General features: G+C 42.7%; 1 protein-coding gene across 2 annotated transcripts; it reads left to right on the top strand.

Moving 5' to 3' along the window:
- Positions 1 to 27260, top strand: GAD1 (glutamate decarboxylase 1). 2 transcript variants are annotated; one of them, XM_026045838.1, is made up of 17 exons: positions 1 to 38; positions 1150 to 1297; positions 2938 to 3000; positions 6747 to 6905; positions 7324 to 7566; positions 7897 to 7987; positions 12503 to 12615; positions 14022 to 14137; positions 14239 to 14318; positions 14510 to 14564; positions 16144 to 16260; positions 16430 to 16494; positions 18773 to 18851; positions 20136 to 20285; positions 21106 to 21213; positions 21517 to 21606; positions 23358 to 27260. In XM_026045838.1, the coding sequence occupies exons 2-17, from the start codon at positions 1228 to 1230 to the stop codon at positions 23529 to 23531; spliced, it is 1773 nt and encodes a 590-aa protein (XP_025901623.1). In that variant the 5' UTR covers positions 1 to 38; positions 1150 to 1227; the 3' UTR covers positions 23532 to 27260. The 2 variants fall into 2 exon arrangements, with proteins under 2 accessions (XP_025901623.1, XP_025901704.1); XM_026045919.1 differs by lacking the exons at positions 1 to 38; positions 12503 to 12615; positions 14022 to 14137; ... (7 more) ...; positions 21517 to 21606; positions 23358 to 27260 and adding an exon at positions 670 to 704 and having other exon boundaries at positions 7897 to 7991.

Below are 27260 nucleotides of genomic sequence, written 5' to 3'. Positions count from 1 at the left end.
TTGCACGCCAGGAGCGAGAACGGTCCGCTTGTCCCTCGGTAAGTCTCCTCTAAACCACATCCTATTTTTCAAGCCTTTGGGAGATGCATTTTGAAGATGTGGATATGTTTTCCTTAAAACCTATTGTGGTCCCTGCCATAGCCACAGAGGAAGAACGGGCATTTTGAGACAGCCAGCGCCTAGACATTGAGCTAACCTGTTACTCCACTTTCAGGCATTGTCTGGCAGATCTCTCCTGCCGTAGGATTACTTTTTGTTTGGTTGGATTTTTTTCATTCTCTCTTTAAAAAACGAAAAATAGTAAGATACCTATTTCCTTTTGAAACCCTCAATCCATTGGGTTTTCACGCGGGCGTAAATCCGCCCAGCAACGAAAACGAATTAGTAGTTACCGGTTTTTGAAGACCAGCTAACAAAGAACGGGCTCATTCGTTACTGTGACCTTGACTTCCTTTAAAGGAGAATAAAATAAATCTCGGGCAGCCATAGGGAAAAAGAGAGGAACGGAACACTGGCTCGGTCGTTCTCGATCAGCGACCAATTTGGGTTATCGGAGTGTCGTGTCCGCCGGGAACCAGCGGCGCGGAGCAGGGCTAGTCCGGCATCTTCCTCAGAGCTGCCTCCTCCTGCGTTTCTACCACTAACGCTACCTGCACCGGAGAGCCCTGCTGGGCGTTTGAGTGCCTTGAATGTTTGAATGCCATGTATGTCTTGCTGTTTTGTCGCTTTTCCCCGCTGCTGCTGCGCCTGCCGCGCGTTTCAGCCCTGGGCGATGGGGCACGGGAGGAGGCTCAGCTTGGCAGCGCTGCTCATTTCAGAGCCCGCTTTGTAAATTGGTTCCAATTGGAGGCGAGGCGCGTAATTGCCTCCCTCATTGATGTAATTGCGCCGGGCTCTGCGCTCCGCCGAGCGCCGCTGCGCGGGAGGCGGCGCCCCGGCACCCGCTCCGGCTCGTCCCGCCATCTCCCCGCCGCTGCCGCTCGGTCCAGTCCCGTCCCGGCTGCCGCCCGTCGGCCGCGCCCCCGCTGCCGCCTCGCCGGGACTGAAATTGCTCCTTGCTGCCCGCAGCCGCCAGCCCTCTGGCACGTAACGGGGCCCCGGGCGCCCCGCCGAGGGAGCGGACCCTAAAGCCGCCTTTCTCCCTTGCAGGGGATTCTCTCCTGGGCGCCCCTCGGAGCAGCGTCGGAGGCAAAGCTAGGCTCCGAGGAGCGACGCGTTTCTGAACCGATGGCTTCCTCCGCTCCATCGTCCTCCAACGACGCTCCGGACCCCACCCCAACGAATCTGCGACCCACAAGTAGGTTTTGTTCTCTTTCTTGTTTTAAGCCCCTTGGCGGCTTTCTCGGCTCGGCTGGGAAAGGCCGATTTGCGAAGGAAACGGGAGATGCGGGCCGGGCCGCCCCCCAGGTGCGCAGGGCACCGCACACAAAGGAGGCGCCGTCCCGGCCGCGGCAGAGCGGAGCGAAACCTGGGCGGGGGAAAAACCTCCCCGGCAGCTTCAGCTCCCACCGCAGCCAAGGGGGATGGCAACAAAGCGAAGCCTCCGGATGGTCAAAAATCGGAGGATTCGATGTGGAGAATATGGATTGGTTAAAGGGTGAAGTTATATCAGCTTAAAGAGCATCCCCCCCGCCTTGCATTTTATAAATGCAAATGCAACCGCTGCCTTTCAGATGAAGCCTATAATCAAGTGAAATTTGGATGCTAATTGTAGCTTTTAAGGCCTTGTATTCCTAATTGCTCTGAATTTGCCTTGAGTTATTGAGGTGCGAGTGGGAAGCAGAGGCTGCTGCAGGTGGATGGAGAGTCGGTTTATAGCCCTGGCTCGACAATACAGACAGCCGTCTACCAAAAATATATATATATATATGAATAAAGAGGTTCGATGCCATAAAGCATCAGAGACAAAGAGGGGGCATCGGTAAGAAATGAAAGGCTGTCAGGCACCGCGAAGTGGGGAATGGCTTTTAGCCTGGGAGCGCTGCCGGAGCTCTGAGGCATGAACAGCGGCGTCGTTATTGTGATTATTCTGCAACTGGAAAAAATAGGGGGAGGGGGCGACAGGCAGCACTCTATCGAAAAACAGCTTTTTTTTCTTTTTTTTTTTTCCTTCCGATGAGGATGATGAGACTGTTGTCTTTCGTTGCGATATTAGCCATTAAAAAAAAAAAAAAAAGTGGGGGGGTGGGAGAGAAGAAGGAAGCGGGCAGGGAAGGGGAGCGGTCCCTGCCCTTGTTCCTTGCCCGGTGGGGGCCGCCCCTGCGCACCCGTCCCGGTGCTGCCGGCGGCGCCGCCCCGGGGTGCCTCCCGCCGCCCCGGGGTGCCTCCCGCCGCCCCGGGGTGCCTCCCGCCGCCCCGGGGTGCCTCCCGCCGCCCCGGGCGCCCCGTCGGGCCGGGCGCGGGTTTGGCGCGTTGCGCTGCCCGCTCTGCTGGGCACGGCCGGAGCCCCCGGCGCGAGGGAGGGGCCGCCCCGGGGCTCCTGCCGGGCAGGACCGGGCCCTGCTGCGGCGGGGCCCCGCGCTCCACCGCCGGGCCGCGCCTCAGCCGGACGGGCTCCATCATCTAGTCAAATACTATTTCTCACCCAATTAATTCCTGAACTCTTCGGCGACCCCATTTCATGCCAGTTTATTTTAAGCTGCTATTTCCCTGGATGCTTGCCAGTAAATTATTAGATGCTCTGGTCCCAGACACCTTTCCCTTTCTTCCCGACGGGCAACGTGTCACTTCAGTGTCAGCGGAGAGACAAAGAGCCCTGAGTGAGCCAGGTACTGACCCGGGACATGGAGCCCACTGGAAGGCGGCCGTTTCTTCTGAAACTCTCCAGGCAGCCGCTGGGGCCATGAGTGGTGCTGGGGACGTCAGGAAATAGGGGGCGACGCGGGGCTAGACTGCCGGGGCCACTGCCCTACGGACCCTCTTTGCCTTCTCTTCCAGCCTACGACACGTGGTGCGGCGTGGCCCATGGGTGCACCCGGAAAATCGGCCTCAAGATATGCGGTAAGTTCGCGCCGCCGCCTCCCCCGTCCCTTCCCTTTCCTTTCCATCTTTTCCCTTTCCTTCTTTTCCCATCCCTTCCCGTTCGAGGCGGGCTCGACGTGGCCGTGGGCGCCCCCTGCCGTCCACGCCGAGGCCCCGACGGCCAGGGCGACCCCAGTCCGCGCCCCGCCGCCCCTCAGGCGAGCGGGGCGGCGGGGAGAAGCGAGCCGGGATTGGGGCCAGCACTCGCCGTCTGGAAATGTTCAGCCTTATCGGGCTGGAAAATACAGATCTCCTGGCGGGGAAAAGATTAACGGGGTCCTTATTAAGAGCAACATGTCAGCTCGCTGCACAAGAGAGATAGCGCTGGCAGCCGCTGCCCAAGATGCGGGGAAACACTCGCGGGCAGGTTGCGACGTACAGCAGAGATTCATTTGCAGATAACAAGCTGTCTCCCCACTCCTCCTCTGGAGCGCCTTCGCTTTGCGAGACAAACAGGCAAATCTCAGTTTCCTGATGGAGAGAGCCGTTTCGCTTAGCCTGCGCCCCTTATGAATAGAAATGATTTCCCGTTTCCCCCGCTGGCTTTTATTGGGGGGGGGGGGRGGGGGGAAGGAGACCACTGTTTCCTAACAGAAATGAGCGTTTTACCCAAGCAAAGAGACGAGCGAAGCCCCTCTTAGTTGGAGTGCATTTATTCATGCGTTTTGTTACAAGAACGTTAGGACTGATGAAGAACCAGGTTGCAAAATATTTTAATCCTGTGCCTATTAGAGAGCTCATTGGCACCCGCAGGCGACATTAACGAGCAGCCGTTTGGTTCTATAAATAGCTCCTGCTCTGAGTTTAATGGAGCGCTTCCCCGCCAGCCCCTCGCGGCCGGGGCCACGGGCTCCTCATCATCGTTTTAATCTAGCCCGGCGAGCAGAACTGATGGAGTAACGCACCGCTGCCTGGGGCCGGGCTGCGGAGGAGGGCCGCCCCACCGCCCTTCCCACAGCTCTGGACCTACATCGAAAGCGCGAAAATGAAACGTTCTGGGATTCGAGAAAGTGGGGTGGGGGGAAAGAGGGAAGAAGAGAGGAGAAGAGAGAGAGAGAGAGAGAAAAAAATGTTTTGGAGGGCATTGTGAAGGGAACGCCAAATGAATAACGAAGTCGTGTTCGCCTTCGACCTGGGTCGAAAGTTGGGTCGCTGTGTGAGTTTTTCGGTTTTCCTTTTCTCCCTACTCCGCCTTTGGTTTGCCTTGGCTTTTCATGGAATACCTGCCCTGGCCGTGGGGCTTAGGCCGCGATGATTTGCCTCTGCTCGGACCTGGCCCCCGCAAAGCGCAGGGAGCGCTGCCTCTGGTGTGAAGTGCTCAAGTGCCCGGAGTGATTCCGAATTACAGATGTGAACAAGCCGACGTTTAACGATGGCGATCGATACCTCTCGTCCCTACTTTTCACAAGGCGTTACCCCAAAGCCTCCAGATTATGGAGTTATAATGCTGCAGGAAAGTGGACACCTCAAAACTAGCCTTTCCATGCGGATTAGTGCCGAAAGTAGCTTTAACTAGGGCTTCAGCTCTTGAACCATACGGTGCGTCCTTCTGTCTGCTCCTGATTATCGTGTGCTTGGTATTTTCGGCAATTACCTACTCGGGATTTACGCATCATTTCTCCCCAAACAAGTGGGCGGATAAGGATTAGCTGCTCTCCTCTCCATCCGACAGCGGAGCCGGTCCGAGGAGCGCGGCCGCCGCGGAGCTTTCGACGTGGCTGTAGGAAGCGCCACGGAGCGCAGAGAGAAGGCGGCTCCTCCGGGGGCTGGCGCCGCATCCCTCACCCCGACCCCGCCGCCTGGGGCACCCGCGGCGCCACCTGACACAGCACAACGGCCCGGGGGCGTCTGCAGCCCCCGCCCCGGGCGGCGCCTCCCGGCCCTACAGACAGCTCCGGAGCGACCATCTCTGCGCGTGACGGGGGCACGAACTCCGGCCGCGGCAGGGCCGGGGAAGGCGCTGGACTCGCCTCTCCGGGGTCAGTCCTGAGTTGCAGGTGCTGCTGTTCCCAACGCAGGATTCGTGGTCGCGCTGGGATACAGGAGATGTCGCCGCTTTCAAAAGCGCGGTATTTCTCAGTGCAAACAATGAAAACGGCCCTGAGCGGGACTGCGCTCGCCCTAATAGGGACACGCTCCGACAGCCCCGTGTGCCTCCGGCGGCGGGGGGCACCCGCGAGGAGAGCCGCGAACCGCCGCCCGCGTCGCCCCCGTTAACGCCCCCGACGAGGGAGGCAGCCGCGCTCATCGCCCCACGGCGCTGCCGGCGCTGCGCGACGGTGGCGGCTCTGAACCGGGCTGCCTGTCGCACGGCTGATGTCTCTCTTGCGGAGCTCTCCTGCTGGCTCCTGCCCCCCCCGAGCGCCGTGAGGAAAGACGGGCTGGGGGAAAAACGTGAGGCCGCAGGCCCCGAGAACGAAGGGGCTGCGGAGGAGGGGGTGTCTGGGCCGCTCCCGGCCGTAAGGCCCTGCTGCACCTGGTGAGCGGGAAAACGGCGCTTGCCGAAGAAGCGGGTGATTTGTTGCAGGAACCGTCACAAGTAATTATAACGAAACTACGAATTTTCATCAAACCGGAATGGCTGCTCCTAATCTGAGCAAGAAGAGAGATTGACTTGCATTAATTTTCTGGATTGGCAATTTATATTTCTGAGAGCATCATAGGGGAACAGAATTGAGCAGCAGGCTATTGCTACAGCGCAGCACTGAGTACGACATCCCCGAGCTGCCGCGCGCCATCCCGAGCTCCCGCGGGCCGGCCGGGCCCCGACGAGCTCGCCCGACGGCTCCTCGCGCTCCGGCAGGGAGCGTCCTCCCGGCCAGCCCGGCCCGGCGCGGTGCTGGCACTCGGGGGAGCGGGGCCGCCCCGCCGTGTTCTCAGAGGCCGGTTCCGAGGCATAGCCAGTAGTGCCAGCTCGGTTCGGGGAAGCCGAACCTTTCGTTACCGTCGTTAAAAGCGTAAAGGGAAACTGCGGCTGAGCAGCCTTAACGGAAGAAATCATGAAAACTGTGAAGTGTCGCTTCCGCCTTGCTAGCGCCCCCGGCCCGCGCTCCTCACTCGCCTCCCCGCCTCCCCCCCCATTCCCCGACCTCAGAGCTCAGGCAGGGGGTCGTTCCTGCCCCGCGTGGTGCTGCCCGGCCCCTTGCAGGGCAGGAGGCGCCGGGCACTGCGGCGTTGGCACCAGAGCCGTCTTCGGAGGGGAAGCGGCAGCTCTTGGGGTGCGGGGTCCCGGGCACAGAGAGAAGGGGTTGCGGGCGCTTCCGCCGCCCGGAGAGTCCCGCGGGGCGCAGAGCGCTCAGGGCTCCTGCGCGCGAGAGCACCAGAGAAGTGAAAGTGGCCCTCATTTCAATCATACATCATTGCCCCTGTCTGCTGGGTCCATAAACTTCGCCTGCAGGCTGAAATAGCATTGACTTATCCTGAACTCTCTTCCAGTGGCTGATTACTGAAGTGGAATCTGTCTGATCGACTTAATAAGAATTTACCACTGCACTAAATGACGAAAATTTGTTTTTTGCATGGCTGGGTTCTTGCAGTTGATGGCATTTTGAGCTCTGCCTCCTGGAGGCAAATAATCTCCATAAATACTCTTATTCCTGACCTCATTAGCTAGATCCAGAGCAAACACCACTTTGCACTGTTGTCTAGAGAGCTGCTGTAGACATTTCAAAACATGCTGGCAAGCGAGAAAACTCTGACCTGTGCTCCTTGCAATAACAATGTAGGGTTCCTGCAGAGGACCAACAGCCTGGAGGACAAGGGCCGCCTCGTGAGCTCCCTGAAGGAGAAGCAGTCCTCCAAGAGCCTACTGGCCTGCGAGAACAGCGAGCGGGAAGGCCGGTTCAGGCGCACCGAAACGGACTTCTCCAACCTCTATGCCCGAGGTGAGCACCCTGTGGAGCTCCTGCTTGCCCCGATCAGGTTCATCCCTTAACGTGTCTGCCTGTGCTTCCCATGGAAGCGCAGCTGTGCTCACACCTCGCTTTTGCTTGGCCACTTTTAAGGAAACTGCGTGCATGCTTGGTTAAGATCTCCCATTTTAGATTTTATAGACTTGTGGGCTGCTTCGCTCCAGCTCAGGTGCAGTAATTCCCCTGGAGGCACTCGCCTCTAAAAGCAGAATGATTTCCCACTTAGTTTTCCTCTCAGTAAACCGGCAATGAGAGCGGGTTGCTGGCAGGGGCCACTGATGAGGAGTGTGGGTGGGAGAAATGGGCCCATCTCGGGCAGATGCGGACCCTGCTGCCTGGGCTGTGCCCGCCGGGACGGGCCTGGCACCACTCATTGCGCTCTTGCCCGCAGATTTGCTGCCCGCCAAGAATGGTGAGGAGCAGACCATGCAGTTCCTGCTCGAGGTCGTTGACATCCTCCTCAACTACGTGAGGAAAACGTTTGACAGGTCCACCAAAGTGCTGGACTTCCACCACCCGCACCAGCTCCTGGAAGGCATGGAGGGCTTCAACCTGGAGCTCTCAGACAACCCCGAGTCCCTGGAGCAGATCCTGGTGGATTGCCGGGACACGCTCAAGTACGGTGTGAGGACAGGTAGGTGCCCGCTCCGCCCGGTCGGCCCCGGCAGCACTGAGGCTGGCGGCGGAGCCTCCTTCCCTTAACGGAGCGCGAGCTGCTCTCTCTCTGGGGAGCAGTATCATTAGGTAAATGAGGACATAAACGACGCGGGATTTGCAGTTTTTCTTCGTTATGCTCACCAGACGTTTAACGCTAAGAGAGGCTGCGCTCCCAGGGGAGGGAGAGGTCTGGGAGGGGACCCTGCGGACGTCAGCCCGTCACGCACACCGGCACGGGCAGAGCGCGGCCCCGGCCGCCCTTTGGCGGCGGCTGCGCGGGCACTGAGCCGCTCTCGTCACCTTGCAGGTCACCCCCGCTTCTTCAACCAGCTCTCCACGGGACTGGACATGATCGGCCTGGCTGGCGAGTGGCTCACGTCTACAGCCAACACCAACATGTAAGCGCAGCCCCCGGCCTGCCCGGGAACGGTATCATAGAGAGTTCTTTGCCGCCTTTGAATCTCACTTCTGAAAGGCTTCTCACTAAAAGGGTCTCGTAATTTTTCTTAATGTGTAAGAAAGTACATTTTACTTTAAGTTGTTAAGCTGAACAGTTTAAAAAATTCTTTTACATCGCTGATATATACAAATACCCTGGAGCACATGGTAAGTGTAACATGCTTATCCTGATATGATAATATGAAATGTTTGCTCTTCTTTTAGACTTATCTTTTTTTTTCCCACAGATTTGTTCTTAGACAGTAATCTAAAGAATTGTGTAATTCTGCAGCTATCCATTTCTTAACAGTAGCATACAAATATTTAGAACTTTATGTTGTCTTTCCTCCTATTGACTTCAAAGATAATGGGCTTGACACCTCCTCTTCTCTTGCTCATCTCCTCGCAAAGTTGTCATTTTTGGGTGTCTTCAACGGGATTAGAAATGCAGCAATGACATTTAATTTGATAATAACGAAGGAGTTTGTTTGACAATCTAAATTTGTCAATGTTTTGTGAAAAAAATCAAAAATATATGAAAGAGAAAACATTTCCTCATTTTTCTTGTCTAAATTTGAACTTTTGCAGCAAAGAGTATAATTCACGAGAAGAAAAAAAAAAAAGAGAAAAACTTTTAGCCAGTTTTTATTTGTATACTGATTTGCATCTGCCCCAAAATGTGTTGGCAAGCCCAAGGCTTGGCAGGTAACAGAGGCCACTTCTGGTTGTATTCTGGTTGCCCTGTATTGAGCATTTTAGCTCTGCTCTTTCCATCTAAACCTATCTGTAGTTTGGGAATGTAGACTCAACGCTGCTAATTGGCAGAACAGAAGAAATATATCTGCAAATGGAAAAATGAACACATTTTTTACTGGCCCTTCCATGAGTAAATGGTTCATTAAGTAGAGCTGATTATTAGCAGCTCCGCGTAGTTTACAAGCTGTGCCTGTTTTGTGACATTAGTGATAAAGAAAGCTACATAAGGTGCTTCAGCCAAAACCAGCATATAGTAATTGTTCTCTTAATTAGTTCTCTGTTAAAAATCTATATGAGATGTTCAGATGTAAAACACTGGCAGGAAAAAACAAACAAGCAAACAAACAAACACCATAGCATGCATTTAAAATTTAAAGCAAATACCACAAGGTACATCTCTCTCTCTCTTTTTTTTTTCTTTTTTTTTTTCTTTGTTAAAACAACATCATGATTCAAGGTGAAAATTCCATTACTTTTCCAAATGAGAAATTTAAATACCGTTTTCATATGTGAGGAAACTATACCGCATTGCTTAGACACAGCCTGTCGCTTTTTGTAAGCCACATTTCTTTTGACTGTCATCCTGACTGTCCTTTTGCAATCAGGGAACTAGCATGAAAATGAAAGGGTAAAGTAGAATTTTGCTCTGCAGGAGAATATGATGATCTTCAAAGTATTGCCATGGTTATTAAGAATAGGAGACTCAATTCACAAGGGTAATTATTTCCTTATGAATTTGCTTTAATTTTCTTTGGTTGGATTTAGGAGTATTTTATTAAACAGTTCTGTAGAGTGTATGGAGCATTTATACTTTAAGCAAGAACACATGTTGAAAATAATTTTCTACAAGCATGTTTTTTTTAAATGGGGGTTTACCAAAAGCAAAATAATATATTGCTTTCTCTTTTCTTAATCCCCTCAGCAAATCAGGGTCAGTATGGTGTGCTTTAAAATAACAGAGTAATTACAGATATGGATAAAGCAAGATATTTGTAAAATATGATTTACAAACAGAGAAGGTTACTGTAAACAGCCAGATCAACTCTTGGTGCTCTGGGGAATATATTTTTTGTTTTGAGCAGTGGTTCAGCACAGAAGAGCAGGTTCTGACCTTTATCTAGAAATTGTTCTGACCTGCTAGACAAGCATGTAATGTGACAGTAGCACTAGACTGTGATAAGGAACTCATTTTCCATTGCTGTATTCTTTAGCTAGCTATGAACAATACTTAATATATATGTGAACAATTAAAAATAATTTTGTTTCCCAAATGAATTTTGAGTAGTCAAAACACTGGTGGCTCTTAATATTTTAAATTGTCATGAAATGCTATTTAACTGTCGCGTGAATATATCAAATTAAGTATAATAACCTTTCCTTAGAAAGGATGTGTCAATAAGACATTCACAGCTCAATCATCAGCATAAGATGTTTAGGGAAATTTTCAGGTGGAATTTGCAGAAGCTGCTGCTGTTCAAACAACACTGGAGATCTGTAGCATGGATGCTCACCTCAGCCAGCTGCTGAGGTTGGGAAGGGAAAGCATTATCACAACATTCCCTTGATGTCCTCTGTTAACCAGATGAGAAAATTATACTGATGGTATCTGCATTATGTATTTATACTTATGCAAAGATAACGCATGCAAATTATGTAAAGTGCTTTGTTTGTTCATTTTACCTACTGGCAAACAGGGCAGTAAGGAGACAGAATTATTTGTCCTGATAAAAATATTGTAGAATTTAGGTGAGAGCAAAATTAGGCCAGTCCTAGGCACTACCAGAGGGAAGGGAAAAAAAAAAAAAAAGTGCCTGACATTGCCGACATTCATATACTGTTAGCAAAGAAAAGAGGCTGGTATCCATTTTAGTTAATTCTTAGAATTACCTGTAAAGGCTATAACTGTATGGAAAGTCTCATCAGGACTTTTCATCAGGAGTTTGGTTCTGAAGTAGCAAAGATTTATTTACCATGCCAAATGTATTTTCTATATTTTAGTGACATTTTCAAAACCCTTTAAATTTAAATCAAATAATTTGGAGATTTCTTCACCAAAACGCTATTTGGAAAAACACAGCCTTCATCTAACATAGTTGCATTGGCCTTATCACTTATAACAAAGAGTGAGCAGTGCACTTGTACAGATTCTGTGAATCTGTAATCATCCACAATCTTCTTTTATTGGATTGTCAGTTTTTGGAGATACAGAAAGTAAGTACCTAGTAAAATAAATAAGTATTATTTTATTTGGTTTTGTGTGTATTCAACATTTCCTCTGTGAACACTTGACATTTTATTTTAAATATGTTATATTTACAATTATATATCTATATATAACTTGCCAGAATCTATATGCTTTTTATATAAGCCTCTAAATCTTCAAGGATGTAGGCATCAGAGTGTACATTCTCAGGACAAAAATGAAAATGCATTTAAACTGATGTAAAAGATATGTTGACTTAAACATATCTTCCTTTAGGTTACAGTAGTTTATATGGTACTGAGTTCCTATTGCCTTCAATTGGTCATTCTGCCTGAGTAAAGGTTGGAAAATATTCTAGACATGTAGTATGGGGAAAAAGAAAAAAAATCAACTATTATAATTTGGCTACTGAGAAGATTTGCTGCTGAGAAAAGAGGCACCATCTGGTTTATTTATTCTGTCTTTTTGTAATTTTCTACAACAGCAGATCTTCAGTCCAAATGGCTCTCTGACATGTCTGATCATGATGTAGACAAAGTAAATAGTATTTTGGCCTTTCAAAATTAGAAATAGCAAGAATTAGAAAACAATAGCATTCATTCTTAAATGCTTCAAAAATATTGCTATCGTATCTGTGATAAATTAAGGACATGGACAAGGTTTGTTGAAAAAACTAATAATTTGTTTTAGGCAGTGTAGATGTAAATAGAAGACAGTCTTTGTCACACATTAACGTCTTCAGATAAGTAAGTTTCTTTCTACTTCCAAAAAAAAAAAAAAAAGATTTTAATATGACAACCAGAGCTTATTTACAGCAGCAGCAATTTATCCATGTACCTTGATCACCAAAAATGGTTGTATGACTGTCACTTTCCATCCATGTATCTGTCCATGACCTCATGGCATATTAGACCATGCAATGCATTTGCCCTCATTAAGTGGATACAACAGTTGACTGCTGTCTTGTTTTTTTTTTTAATTGGTAATTAGAAATTCATCATTTATAATTACTCTTGACAGATATTGATCATATGGTATTCTAGAAATAAGTTGTCCTTGGAGATAAACAGAATAAATCCACATAATTAATTGTATTCAGATTTTGAAGCCTTAGCTCAATATCTCTAATTTTGTTTGAGGTTAGCTGAGTGAAATTCACTGTTTTCATAAGTTTTTGGATATATTTTATTCCAAAAGTGTGAAATTGGCACTTCGGCAAACAAATAAGTTGCAGTTCCATTTTGCATAACAATGACCAGCACTGTGATGGTGAGCACGAGTCTTCTGTTGATTATATAGAAAAGTCGCTAAAGACAGCGGAAGTCATAGTCTCTGATGACCAATACTGCCAGTATTCTCTTCCTGAGGATTTCATTTTATTTTATTTTTTTGAGAAAAGAAAATCAGACCCTCAATTTATGGGATTTTTTTTAGGAATCTTCAACATTTTTATTAAGAATCACAGACAAGAAATTCATTGTGTATTTGGTAATCTGTTGTTGTTTTGTCTGTGCAGGTTTACATATGAAATTGCCCCTGTTTTTGTACTCATGGAGCAAATAACACTTCGAAAGATGAGAGAGATCATTGGATGGTCCAATAAAGATGGTGATGGGATATTCTCACCTGGTGGGTTGCACTTCACTCTCGGTGGTTTGAATAAAACTTCAAAAATAAAAATAAGCTTAAGCTGTGCTTGACTGCCCACATTCTTCATGAAATATCTTCAACTCAAAATGATATGTCAAAATTTTAGAAATAGGCATTTCCCATCTGATGTATATATTTTGTTCAAACATAGCACAAAAAGTTGAAGAAAATGCTCTTTATCTTTTGTTATATGACTATGTACCATATCAAATGGCTATACAGAAACTTGCACAACATTTTAAAACACTATGAGCTTGGTAACTATTATTTTTTAATCTGTTTTACCTGGAGGTGCGGAGCAATCACAAACCTTGATGACCAACAACTTTTGAGAATCACATACTGACTTTGATGAGGATTTGGGCGCACAGTTGGGTAAAGTGCCACTAGGTGTTGGTCGCATCTTGTGGTATCATTTTCCCAGAAATATGAGTTCCCAAACCAGGATTTTTTGAAGAGCAGGCCAAAGTGTCACCCCACAAAGGCTGTCAGCAGTAGCAGAAAAAATATGAAACCATGCAGAAATCCTGGAGCCTGTGTGTAGACAAAATGGTCACCTAACAGAGCTCCAGATTTCTAGGTTTGTTGGGAAGAAATAGGCTTCGTCAGAGGATGAAGGGCAAACTCCACTTTTTTTTCTGAGATTATCAGTATAAAATCTGTGAATGCACACTTACTTGTTTGCTAGTCACCTCTGCAAGAAAAATATGGAAGATCTTGCCCAGTGTTCTTCTTGGTGAAGAAATACCAGAGGAATAAGTTCTCTTAGTTTTTTTATGGACAAGATTAGCCTCAATAAATGTTGATGTCTGCATTGTACAACTCTGCTAGCTATCCTGGGATCTTTTTGTAAATAAAGCAAGAGGAATAGATGCTTTCCCTAAATTACCCTTCTTCAGAAATAAATTTCAAAACAGATTAGCTGAATCATAGCCTACTAAGTACTTCCTTCTGTTAACTGACTACCAAGGGAGTTTAGAATAACTACCTCAGATGTAGAAATCTACCTTTAGGCATTTATCTCTACATCTTTGATAAAATGGAATAAATCCACTCAGCATGTGACATTTCTTCAGTCCCAGTCAATTTGATAAGTTTCTGCTACTCTGGCTAACAACAAGCTGTCATGTAAAGGCAGCAAAATGAAAATGGATGCCTTTAGGAATGCATTGCAAAAATATTAGCATTTGGAAGAGAGATAGGAAATCCTGACTATCAGTATGACCTTCCAGAGGGTCTGTCCCTATCCTGTTTAGACAGGCAACCAGAGATTTATTTTCGGAGATTTATTTCATTGCACAGCACAAAAGAGGCATGTTTGTCTTCGGTCTAATAAGTTTTTTCTTTTCCTCATAATCACAATTTTATTACACATTCATTCACAGGAGGAGCTATCTCCAATATGTACAGCATAATGGCTGCACGCTACAAGTATTTCCCTGAAGTCAAAACCAAAGGCATGGCTGCAGTCCCTAAACTGGTTCTTTTCACCTCGGAACACGTGAGCTTATGATACTATTAATTGTTAATTTATTGATATATATTTTGAAGATCTTTTGCCAATTAATTACTACTATTAAATAAGCATATGTTTTGCTGCAGAGTCACTACTCAATAAAGAAAGCTGGAGCTGCACTTGGATTTGGAACAGACAATGTGATTTTGATAAAATGCAATGAAAGGTAGGTTTTGATATATTAAATGTGTTCATCTGTTAAATTTGTTTTATTGTGCTTAAAGACTGGTTCAGTACAGTGTGTCAAACTGCTAATGGCCTGTTGAGAAAATCCTATTAAATTATTTCAACTGTAACTAGTATTTCTATGTGCAATCTTTAATTTTCTTTGTCTTTCTGTTTCTGCAATAATTACAGAGGCAAAATAATACCAGCTGATTTAGAGGCCAAAATTTTGGAAGCCAAACAAAAGGTTTGTGTTTCTAAGAATTAGAGCTTTAATGCTCATGTTAATAAAATGTGTTATCTCTCCCTTTAAAGGCTGAGGGTTAACATTAACTAAGAACGCTTTAATAATATTTTAAGATGTTTAATTATACACTTATGTATTGTTTTAGGCAATCATCTCTATATTTTGCTATCCATTTACTGTTTAATTTCTCTATATTTTAAAATATATTTATTTATATTTTCTATATTTTATTTTATATAATTATAAAATGCCATCCCACAATTGAATTTTCTGGTTTCATTTTCTTTTGCAACTTGCTGCTCAGGAACATCAGGTGGATTGGAAATGTCTATTAAAAGTATCTGAAGTACATGGAATATCTGAGAATATTGGGAATAAACCTTGTGTTTGAGAAAAAGATTATTTAAAAAGACGTATTGGGGCCTTCCCAATCTGGCCATGGCTTCCCTCCGAGCAATGCTAGGGAATGGAACATCTCTCGTATGAAGAGAGGCTGAGTGAGCTGGGCCTGTTTTCTCTGGAGAAGAGACGGCTCAGAGGGGATATGATTAATATGTATAAATTCAGGAAGGGAGAATGCAGGGAGGAAGGGGACAGGCTGTTCTCACTGGTGGCCAGCGAYAGGACGAGGGGWAATGGCCACAARCTGRARCAYAAGAAGTTCCGTCTCCAGGTGAGGAGGAACTTCTTTACTGTTAGGGTGACAGAGCAGTGGAACAGGCTGCCCAGGGAGGTTGTAGAGTCTCCTACTCTGGAGGTCTTCAAAACCCGCCTGGATGCCACCCTGTGCCACATGCAGTAGGTGTGCCTGCTTGAGCAGGAAGGTTGGACTAGATGATCTGTAGAGGTCCCTTCCAACCTTAAATATTCTGTGAATCTGTGAATCTGTGTAAAGTAAAAAATTGATTTTAGTCAAACTTTGAATTTTTGTCAAAACTTTTGAAAATTTAGATTAGTCCTAAAATTCCCATAGAATTCAAGTTGGAGTTTGCAGGATCAGTAACTGTAGTCAGTGCGTTATTTTGTTTTTATTTGGAGTATTCGTTATTACTTTTTGAATTAATGTAATGAAAAATCTTTTAATGTTGTATAGAGCAACTAAAGTTAGAGCTTTTTTTTTAACCTCTTTATATTTGGTCATTCTTTAAAGTTGCAGTTCACATTTATTTCACTTGCTTTGATTGTATAACACCACATTTATTGCTTTTGTTTTGGATTGCTTTGTTCTGCTTTGATCCCTTTATGGTAGATAAAGTAGATTTAGCTTTACTTGACAATTGCTATTTTGTTACTGAAACATTTCAATCTCCAAACTGAAAGAGATTAGACAAAACACTGGATTCTGATTAGTTAATTTTGTGAGGTTATAGTGTGATAAAGATAGCCAGTTTGTTCGTACCATGTATCCGGTTTGTTAGTTTCTACTGTTGCTTATGTGTGTCTTTCACACAGGAAGAAAAATATTTTATGATGGGAAAATGGGCAACAGAATGGCGACAATTCTAAAGAGATTTTCACTTTTTTTTTTCTGAGCTAGGTTGGATTTTATATTTAACTAATATTTTTATTTATATTGTAGGGATACATTCCTCTGTTTGTAAATGCAACCGCAGGCACAACAGTATATGGGGCCTTTGATCCAATACAGGAGATTGCAGATATATGTGAAAAATATAACCTCTGGCTCCATGTAGACGTAAGTAGCTGAAGAAAATACTAGTTTATTTGAATGTTTGAAACAAATATTTGAACTAAAATATTTATTATTAGAGCTGGAGTAAATTAAAATATGCTAGGCTTTTTTCTTTTTTTTTTCTTTTTCTCAGGCAAAACAGTGACTCTTTTCTTTTTTCTCTCTCTTCCAGGCTGCTTGGGGAGGTGGACTCTTAATGTCCCGAAAGCATCGTCATAAACTAAATGGAATAGAAAGGTACTACGTACTGCTTATTAGTTTTATTATAACTGAAGCAGTGTTATAGGGGTGCATGACACTTCACAAATGCATGAAAAGATGACTTTGCTGCAGTAAGGAGATTAAACAGTAAACCAAACAAAAACAAGACAGACAGGAGAGGTTCAGACCAGGAAGATTAAAACAGTCCTGCAGAAGAAAACAACTGAGAAGATGCACAGCTGAGTGGAAGGTAAGCTTTCAGCAGACTTGTAGAGAAATAGGGGTATTGGTTGGCAAAAAAAAAAAGGGAAGGGAGGTTGTTCTAGGCATAGCTTGGACCAGATCCCAAATCTGGGAATGAATGAAGTGAGATGTGAGAAAACCAAGGTGCAAGGGTTAGAAAAATATGACATGTAGGGCTTTGAGAATAGCAGTGAAGACGGAGGAACACAAAGATGTAAAGCCATGGCACTGTGGGAGTTTGTGGAGTTTCTCTCCCAAATGAGATTTGCAGTCATTTTCAATAAATAAAAAGCTTGTGTTCTGTCTGAAAAAGGAGCAAAGCCCCTCTACAGAGGAAACCAACTTTCCCCATTGTAGGCATCCTATACAGTTATTGAAGAAAAGTATAGAATAAAGAATGGTCTGAGTTAGTATGCAGAAGGACTGAACCAAGCCAAGGAAGAAAAAAACCATGTGGACCTTTCTGGTGAGGGAAAGTAAAGTGTGGTGCAGCAGGTAGCTCTGAAGTAGCAGAACCACTTAAACATCTGTCCAGTTGACCTGCCAGTCACTCATGCAGTGGCATCAGATCATATGGAATCTCACACCACACACTGGTTTGTCACAGATCCCAGCTGGGATCTACTGCTTACATTCAGGTTGGACTTGGCCTGCCCAGAGACATGGACATACAGGGCCTGACACATGGCTGTGGCTGCAGGGCTTGAATTGCTGGTGCTAGAACACTCTCTGGCTGCTCTGCAGGACAGAGTATGAAGTTCTCTTCTTAAAATAAACCCAGTGTTTCCTGGGAAAGCTAGACTGCCTCTGTTTGGAACTTCGAAACTAACTAACTAAATATGCTCAGCTGGACAGTAGTGCTCACTCAAAAGAAAATGAGCTGTTACATAAATTCTTGTTTCTTACCTACACCCTGCGAACTACAATTTAAGTTTCTGAGAAAAAAATGATTTCTTAACCTTATTTCTGGATAGGCTGCGAGTGAACTATGCCCTGCTGCTCTGCAGTGCCCACGCAGGCCTCCGGACACGCGGCACAGGCTGCCCCTTCCCGTGGCCCCGTGTACTGAGGTTGAACCTCGTGCAGGCACCACACCTGGACCATCTGTGGGGCCAGTGGGCCTCAGACTCCGGGGAAAATGAGTCACCGCATTGCCCTGGATAGAGGCACTGCGGCTCTGCCTGTGTCCCTGAGAGCAACATGGAGGAAAGGAGGAATTCTCAGCACATTGTATGGACCCATAAGTAAAGTCTATGAAATATATAACGATGGACTTTCCTTCGCTAGACAGCACAGGGACTCAAGGGGATATTTGTTAGTTAATGACCTAGAATGAAGAGGTCAGTAGATGTGTAAGGTTGGAACATTCATTTTAGCATCCCCATTAAACTGCCTAGAATAGTTTGCTAAAATTACAGAATATTTCATGTGTTTGGCCAGTAAATTAATCTCAGGAATCCATTTGTACTTACACATAAAATGTTTTAAACTTTATACACAGAAGAGTAGGCATGTGCTATAAAGTTTTATAGTCTTTTAATAATCCATGATTTTAACAAGTTAATATAGAAAAGACCTCATATAGCTCTAACTGGAAAAGTGGATAAGCTTTAGGAGAGTCTTTTCCTTTCCCTTGTATTCTTCCAGCAGCTATTGAAGGGATATTGAGGAACTGTATTTTCCTGGTGCTTCAGGTTGTTCCCTTCTTTGCCTCTTCCAATCAGACCTTGAACTGATATAACTTGTCAAATTGTTCTTAGTCTGTGTAATGCTGTTTCTAGAAGTGAAGTCTTCTGGGGATGGAGTTACAATATCAGCTAATCAGCATAGTTTAATACTAATTAGCTGTATTATTAACAATAAAAACTAATCAGAAGTCTAACACGGCAATATTAATCCAGGAAAATTCATTTCCTGGACAGTGCAGTGGGAAAGAAGACATCTGAGACATTAATACTCTCCATAGAGAAAACAGGTCCACACATTTCCAGATGGAAGCAGAAATCTGAGGTAGCTATTCCAGGATAAGTTTCTGTTTCCCAAACTTACTGAATGTGTAATTCCTTTGCAGAGCCAACTCAGTCACTTGGAACCCACACAAGATGATGGGAGTATTGTTGCAGTGTTCTGCCATTCTCATCCGGGAAAAGGTTTGCTTTCTATTTAGCAATTAAGCAGTTAAAAAAGGAATTGTAAATATCAAAATATCAACTCCTGCTTTTTTAAGGGACCAGATTTTTAGCTGGTGTGTCTTTGCATATTCCAATAACAATACTAGAGCTATGCTAATACACCTTCTCTACCTACCTATGACCTGCTGAAAATATACCCTTCGTCTTGATAATTATATAATGTTAGGACTTCTAAAAGAAGTGCCAACTGTTTTACCTTACCTGTTGATTTACATTACCTGGCATGTCATTTGCTGCTGCGGAGGATGGCTGCAGAGGAATTGGTGCCCATGTGTAGACTGGGATGTAGGAGCTGGGGGCTTCAGCCCTGGTTCTGTCACTGGTTTTCTCAGCAACTCATCTCTAAATTGGGAACTGTGATATTTGCTGTCCTTTGTAAAATACTTTGAGATCTATTGCTGGGAAGCAATGGCTGTTTTTTTTTTTTTTCCTTTGGTGGCCGACGTGCTGACCATGGTAACTCTTGTAGGATTTTGACAAAATCATTCTCTGTATGAGAACTCTGGGTGTTTTTTTGTATTTATCAGATGTAACAATGGTCTTTGAGCTTCTGCAATGAGTCACTAAGATATTCTAGGGAAGATGCAACCTCCTTTAGAAATGTCATATATGTAAGATTTCTATGTAGTATATAAGAATTTGCTTTTCTGACATTCCCTCATATACTCTTAGAAGCAATTCACAAATTTCCATCATTTTAAAAGTAGCTGTTGTGAAGTAACCCAACCCTGGAGTGGAGTTCCTTATTTTTTCATGTTTTTAAGAAAAAAAAAGTTCAGTTTGGCTCATGAATGCCTAGAGGATTACTGATGCAAAATGTCCTAAAGCTGGGCAATATATGAAGTTGAAACGTTCAACTTTTTTTTTTTAATATATATAGTTACATACTGAATTGAGAGACAATAAGTTTATTATAGTGTATAACACATCAAAAATGTAAATCTTAAAAATACACTCTTGAGTCCCAATAACCTTAAAAAGTCAAATGGATGAAGTTAGTATGGAAAACTCAAAATCCAAATTCATTTAAGGATATTTTACTCCTAAGGGTCTTTTAAGTGAGCTTATGAAACTGTCTATGGATCCTACTTCTCAAAACTAGGTCCATATTTCATAATCTGGTCCTTTAAAGAAAAGTTCTGTATATATTTGACATACAATCCTTACATTAATGTACAAAGTTTCAGACGAAATATGTCATATAAGTTTCATATATATTCAAATATATTTTTTTAACAATAGGGTATACTTCAAGGTTGCAATCAAATGTGTGCAGGATATCTTTTCCAGCAAGATAAACAGTATGATATATCTTACGATACTGGTGATAAGGCAATACAGTGTGGGCGACACGTGGACATTTTCAAGTTCTGGTTGATGTGGAAGGCAAAGGTAAGTAATAAAAGTTCCTTTCGAATGTTAGAAATGTATGTATTTCATCTGTAAGTCTCATAGAATACTTTTTTTAACAAACTACCTCTAAACACAGAGGTAGTAAGTATGAAATCAAGAGCTATTTAAGCTGTAGAACAATATTGGCCATCAGTTAATTCAGCTGGAAAGTGAAATAAAGAATTAAGTCACTAAAGGAGTGCAGTTCAAGGACAGTCCTGCAGTAAAAGCAGCGAGGGCAGGACATCAAAATGGTCTTCTGTGGTGATTCTGTACGCTCACATCAGGATTTTATGGTAGGTTACCTGCGGCAGCAGCAGTGTGGACTTGATGACTTCAGAGAGTCTTTTTAGCCCTATATTTGCATGCATGGCTTTGGCAACTCTGAAAACAAACCCTGCTTTTTAGGGAATTGCCTGTCTAATAGTTTACCAGTTGACTCTCTGGCATTGAAAATAGTTTCCATTCCATGCTCACAGCCATTCAGCAAAGACTGCGAAGCTAACACTTAATATTCTTGGTATTTGGGGAAGTTGGAAAAAATAGATCTAAAAATCTACTAAAAATCAAAAGTTCTTTTATTTATCATAATAAGTTATCTTAAAATCAAAGCAAAATCAAAATATCAATAACAGCTAGCACAGATGTAGCCACTTATGTAATGATTGATTACCTTTATTTTTAAATTAGAAAAAAAATCCTGCTGAATGTTTCACTTTATGGCTAAACTGGTTTACATGTGAAGCTTATCTGAAAAGGTGATTGCATCAGAAAAGGAAAAATAACCATATAGTTAATATTTACCTTCTCTTTAAAATAGGGTACAGTAGGATTTGAAAATCAGATCAACAAATGCCTGGAACTGGCAGAGTATCTCTATACTAAAATCAAAAACAGAGAAGAATTTGAGATGGTTTTTGAAGGAGAGGTAAGTTTTCTTTCAATTAACCAGCAGGCAGAGGCCAATCTATGGAATTCTGAAAATAGTCTTGACACTTCTCAGAGTTTTTCAATCCAGCTATGTTGAAATTCTGTTCTTAGTTTCCAAAGAATAATATGAATATTCCAAAGAATAATATGTTATTTTGTTCTAACATACAGAAACAGCAAAGTTAACACTATGTTTAGACTGCCATACCTATGCTAAACTATGTTGCTCTATTAGTATGAGTGATCTGTTACTGTGATTACTGTGTTTACTGATGTATGTGTTTGGTTGCTCTTTTTGCAGCCTGAGCACACAAATGTATGTTTCTGGTATATTCCGCCAAGTCTCAGGGGCATGCCAGACTGCGAGGAGAGAAGAGAAAAGTTACACAGGGTATGAGGCCTATATTAAATGCAAAAATATAATCTCCTGTTTTAACACCAAATACTCCATTTATCAAAAATAATTCACAATATGTGTTGACGCATATTGCAAGTTCTGGGATATCCGTTCAATTGCTGGTAAGGTCTTTGAAACCTGTTCCCCCTTGTGTCCTATTTGTATTGTGGAAGAAGTCATATTTCTTTCTCCTGTAGACCTAAATACAAAACAAACATCATTGTTTGTTAGGCATCATTTGTATGGTTCCAGAAGTGTATGTGAGTTTCAAAAGTAGCTAGAGAAAAAGTGGTCCCTGACAAGGGACCAAGGGAACATATCAGCAAGGGAAAGGACAACATATCAGCAGTAGTTTGAAAGTAGTAGAACAGATAAAGGACCTGGAAACCTACATATTCTTGAGTCTTTATTTTTAATGTTCTGGTTAGTCTCTAGGGACTTCACAATATTTCACTAAGTAATGCATTTGAGTAAAAATCAATATCCTTTGGAGGATTTGGGGATAAATTTATTTTAAGGAATGATGGAATGGGCAAAGTGAGGACACAGTAGAAAAAGCCAGGAAAACTTCTCATGGTAATTAGAAGTTGATGGAAATGAAATACATTGCTTCTCTAGTAGCATTTTAGACAGAAGTAGTGTTGAAGTAAATTCAGGAGACAAAAGACTGAAATTATAGTTGTCAAAATGAGTTGCAATTTTTTTGTGTGTGTGGAAGGCAGAAGAATAGGCAAACCTGGAAGGTTTTGTAGAGGATTTTGTGGCTGCGTCAGGAAAGGCAACAGAAGACAACTGCAATTCCTAGGTGAAGCCAGTGAAATGCTAAAGAAATTGCCGAGAGAGAGAGAGAGAGAGAAAAGGAAGATGGATGAGACTGGGGAAAAAAAAAGAAAAGAAAAGAAATGTCTGCCTTGGTTCTCTTAAATGTTAGAGGATATTATAAAGTGTCCTACAAAACAGTAAAAGAGCCGGAGAAACGGCCTTGGCTGGCCGAGAGTGAAGCAGGACAAATATGTTCTGGACAGCAAAACTGAGCTCAGTTGATGTCACATACTAAGGCCATTGGAACATTATTCCTTATAAGCTGGAAGTAAGAACATGAAATCGAGGTAAAGATTTTGACTACAAAACTCCTGGGTTTCCAGAGCTTATACTAACATGCTAATAGGAAATATTATTTTTCTGTTGGTTTTTTTTCCTCCTTTTCTTCTTCTTTTTTTTTTTCTCAGCAAATTAGCTGATGGAATACATAATATTCTCATGGAAAGCATCAGTGGTCCCTGAAAACTTGATATTGGAGTATATTTTCAAAAAAAGAGAGAACATCTTTCCTTATGATAAAATCTCTTTTTTTTTTAATGCTCCAGTAGAACAATGTACTTTTAATGTCACCTAAATATTACAGCATTGAATATTGAAATATTCAATAATTAATTTTAATTGTTCAACCTGTTAGAATAATTAGTCAGCACAAAGAAATTATATGTACATTTGATTAAAAAAAGAGAGATTTATTAAAAGATGGATTTCATTGTTGCTTATTGACCTTTAAATATTGACCTGGTAACATATCCCTTTTTCTTTTACAGATTTTTTAATATAAAATCGTGCCTTTCTGATCTGTCAAAAAGCTTCTGAATTGCTTACTTCTTTCTCTCTCTCTCTCTCTCTCTCTCTGTCTGTTTTATTTTTGGTTGTTGTTTGTTTCTTTTTTTCTTTTACTTTTACTCATTTCATTAATAAAGGTGGCCCCGAAAATCAAAGCTCTGATGATGGAGTCAGGTACTACCATGGTTGGATATCAGCCTCAGGGGGATAAAGTCAACTTCTTCCGAATGGTCATCTCAAACCCAGCAGCAACTAAGTCTGACATTGACTTCCTCATTGAGGAAATAGAGAGACTGGGGCAGGAGCTGTAGTACAGGGGTCGAATTATTTCTCTAATTCACTGTTTTCCAGCACTGGCTATTTTTTTATCCAGTTCTGCAGAACATGTTTTAAAGAAATCCTCTTTCTGTAAGCTCCAATCTCCTGAAACATCTTTAAACAAAAAATCTATAGGATACTGAAACATATATGTATTGGTAGATAATTTTACTGAGGGAAAACGTGTTATCTTGAAGTTGAAGTACTATTGACTCGTACATTGGTCTTGCTTATTATAGTCAGCAGGAAATAAATAAGTACTAAAATAGAAATTTAAGAACTCTACATGGTATATATGTACAGTATAAATAAATATAAATATATATATATAGAATATATATATATGTGGTTATGAAATAAGATCCAACCACAGCATGTTTTCCACCTTAAGAGAAATAATTCCTTCAACAACCATGTGGATAATGTGCTACAGATTTTTCTGGCAGATAAAAATAGATATATAGAAATATTTCTAAAATGTAGATTCTAGGAGCTAAAAGAATTGTTTCACAGTATTAAATCTTACTGTTGGTGCTTCTCTCACATACAAAACAGCAGTGTCTAACAGCACCTTTGAGTAAAATAGTTGTATTTCCCCTTTAGTGTCACATCAGGGGATAACTGTAGCAGAGTCATTGTAAAAGGTATATTATTGCTGTATTTTTAGAGGTTAATTTGTGTAGATTGTGTATATTATTGTTAAATGACTTTGTGTAAAGGATTTAAATGTAATAGTTTTACAGCAAGATAACTGTTCAATTGTAGGTAAATGAAATATTTGCTTATTTATATGCAGAGATTTACCATGCTAAAGAGTTGTCTTGTATTTTCTTCCATTTGTAATGTATCCTATTTATATATTACTGAAGTTCTAAATAATGTTTATGGTATTTTAGTGTATTTGTGAGCCAAAGAAAAAATACAAAAATAATAGTTGACACTTTTGTTTAAATATTAATGCCCTCAGAATAATAACTTACAGATAATTTTACTGATTATAAGGAATTCTAAAAGTGTATATAGAATGTCAAATAATGAAATCCCTTTAAGAGAATTTTCAATTTTATTAATTGTAATGTCAGACTGTCTGTTCAGTGTTCTGAATGCTTTCCTAGTGAATACTGGTTGCTAACCAAGGCCCCTGTGATTGTGTCGTATTTCAGGATGGATCACTATGAATTTCGCTTAACTAAATTCTATAGCAAGATTCCTGAAGGTCTATAGCATTTCTGTAGGAGCTGTAGCCAGCATCATTGCTTCAGTGAAATGGAGTTGACTATACATTTTGGAGCTTATAAAATAAATAAGCCCAAAATTCATCTCAGATTCTTTAAGTACAGCTGGCTTGGCACAACAGGCCACACTTGTCAAAATATAGACACCAGAGTCATCTGAGGCTTGTTCCGTTTTAACGATTAGGTAACCAGTATTGGCAAGTGGAAAACTCCATGCCGGAGGCGCAGCAGTCGAACAGAATGGAGATTCAATAACCCCTTGCCTACAGAATGACTATCCTGGCAGGAAATGGGACATGCTAATTCCAAATCTTCTTATACATGATTCCATGGCTATCACCCATGCAAGTCAGTGATCAGTTGTTGTTGGTTTTCTCCCCAAAATCAGCATTAAAGTTGATTTTAGAAACATTCAGTGAAAGAAAAGTAAAGACTTGCACTTTGATTTAGGATTGCAGTGGCAGCGCTCCCCAGCTTTGAGGCTTTGCTCTACGTGCCAGGAGAGCGGTGGAACGGTGGGAACGGCCAAGAGGGATTTCCATCCTCCCAGTCCCACTGGCTGCATCCGAAGCTGTCTCACAGCTCCAGCTAGTTGGAAGAGGGAAAAAGAAGAAACTGTCATGGTAATTGCCAGGTCATATGATTTGGCTGTACCGGCTTTTCCTAGGGCTCCTATTCAGCCATCTTCTATAACTCTCTGTAAAACTTTTTTTTCTAGAAATCATTTGATTTAAGTCTAAAAATGATTCTAAATTTTCACTCTTTCAGCTTTCTCTTAATGACTTTGAGCAGATTATCTTTATTACTTTTATGCCATGAATTTCCCAATAATCTCAACAGTACAAGGTTAATTTTGTTAGATTATTTTTATCATGACAGGGCTGTTCATATCTTGCTTTCTTAGTCTTAAACTTTACTCTTCCTTAATTATAAACTTGATATCTTACCATGTCTTCAATACTTAACATTTTTCATTTAAAATCCATGCAATGGGATTGAAGGCCTGCAATATAGAAGCAGTCAGCATGAATACTGGCTACAGTGGCAGCTTCTATGTTAAAATGCCATTCCTTATAAATACAGGCCACTCATCAAAACTAGAAAGCTTTTGATTGGAAGCTGTTTTCAGGAGTATGAAGGGAGTTTGTTCTGAAGAGGATGTGTATGACACATTTTGAACCATAGACTTCTTGAAGTCTGGTCTCTGTCACATTTTTGCTTTATTCAAAGACCAGCTATGTAAGCTCTCTATCTTTGCTGTTTATGTGAAACAATATAAATTAGGATCACAAAGACAAAGACATTTTACTACTAACCCAGATTCAGCAGGGGATTTTGCCTCTTCCACACAAGCAACGCCCTAATCCTCGTGATTTCCTCAACCAGATCTCAGGTAAAAATTCCTGACTTCCTCCACCTCCTTAGCTCCCTAGTCAAAGTATTTCAGCAACGTTATTACTTTAGTTGTAAGATCCTAAGATCTAACTTAGTCCTTTAACCTTTAGATTCTAACTGCATAATTTTTGTATCCAGATTATCTCAATATTGCAATAATAATTTTTGGTAGCTGAAACTTTATACCCCTAGAAGCATATAAACCAGGTAAAGAGAACTATAACTGACTCCAGGAAAAAGCACAGTATGTTTTATCTAAGGCCAGCAAGCCTTGGGTGGTCCTTGGACAGAACCTAGTTCTTTTCTGCACATGTAAACCCTGTTTCTCACTAAAATCTTTGTTTCTTCACTTAGTGAAGCATCTTGCTTTTAGAAGATCAGAAAATGAGGGGTTGTAGCCATTATCAGTGGTGGCTTGCAGATGCACAGGAACAACAGAGACCCTCCTGCCTCTGTCAGAATTGCAGAGCTCCTGTCTCTTGAGATAGGGGCTTTAAATTTATCTTTCTACACTCTGCATTTTCTCTTACTTTTCTGCAGTGTTGCATCCTGAGGCAGATGATACTCACAATTAGTTATTTTGTGAAGCTTTTAATTCTAATATCATCCACTGAATTTCCCCATTATGTTTACCTGCTTCCTTCCACAGGCACAGGACTCATGTCAGAACTCACTTGCAGCTTGGATAGATAATTTCAAAAGAGGAGTCAAGTTCATAGGTGAGAAAACTCATCTGTATTTTGTTCCCAGTAGGTAATTTTCATCTGAGTAATATGTTACAGCTTCTCAAACGAAAGCTTACCTGGAATTTTCCTATGCTTTAATTCATATACTACTGAGTGTGAAAGATCAAAAAGGCTATGTGGAAGTGGTGACTAATTCAAAGCACTGAAATTACAGGTGAGTAACTTTGTTTTTCTGAGGTTTAAAACATATTTTAGGATGATGAGTTTTGTGTTTAAAATCATACTGCCAGTCACCAGCATTTTGGGTGGGTGAATTCAAATGAAGTAAACAACAAGCAAGGTGTTAGCTAAAGGTGTAGCTGCTGCTCTTATTAGCAGATATGATTTACTTGGAAAAGACTGATCA

Source organism: Nothoprocta perdicaria, unplaced genomic scaffold (assembly GCF_003342845.1).
Source record: "Nothoprocta perdicaria isolate Ctin4 unplaced genomic scaffold, notPer1 scaffold_0, whole genome shotgun sequence".
NCBI classification, from domain to species: domain Eukaryota; kingdom Metazoa; phylum Chordata; class Aves; order Tinamiformes; family Tinamidae; genus Nothoprocta; species Nothoprocta perdicaria.
This window is presented reverse-complemented; position numbering and strand designations above follow the sequence as displayed.

Bases quoted from the DNA above. Each gene is read 5' to 3' on its own strand.
- GAD1 (XM_026045838.1), top strand. From the start codon at position 1,228: ATGGCTTCCTCCGCTCCATCGTCCTCCAACGACGCTCCGGACCCCACC. The intron at 7,567-7,896 runs GTAGGTGCCCGC...GTCACCTTGCAG, and splicing joins CAAGTACGGTGTGAGGACAG to GTCACCCCCGCTTCTTCAAC. The intron at 20,286-21,105 runs GTAAGTAATAAA...TCTTTAAAATAG, and splicing joins GGTTGATGTGGAAGGCAAAG to GGTACAGTAGGATTTGAAAA.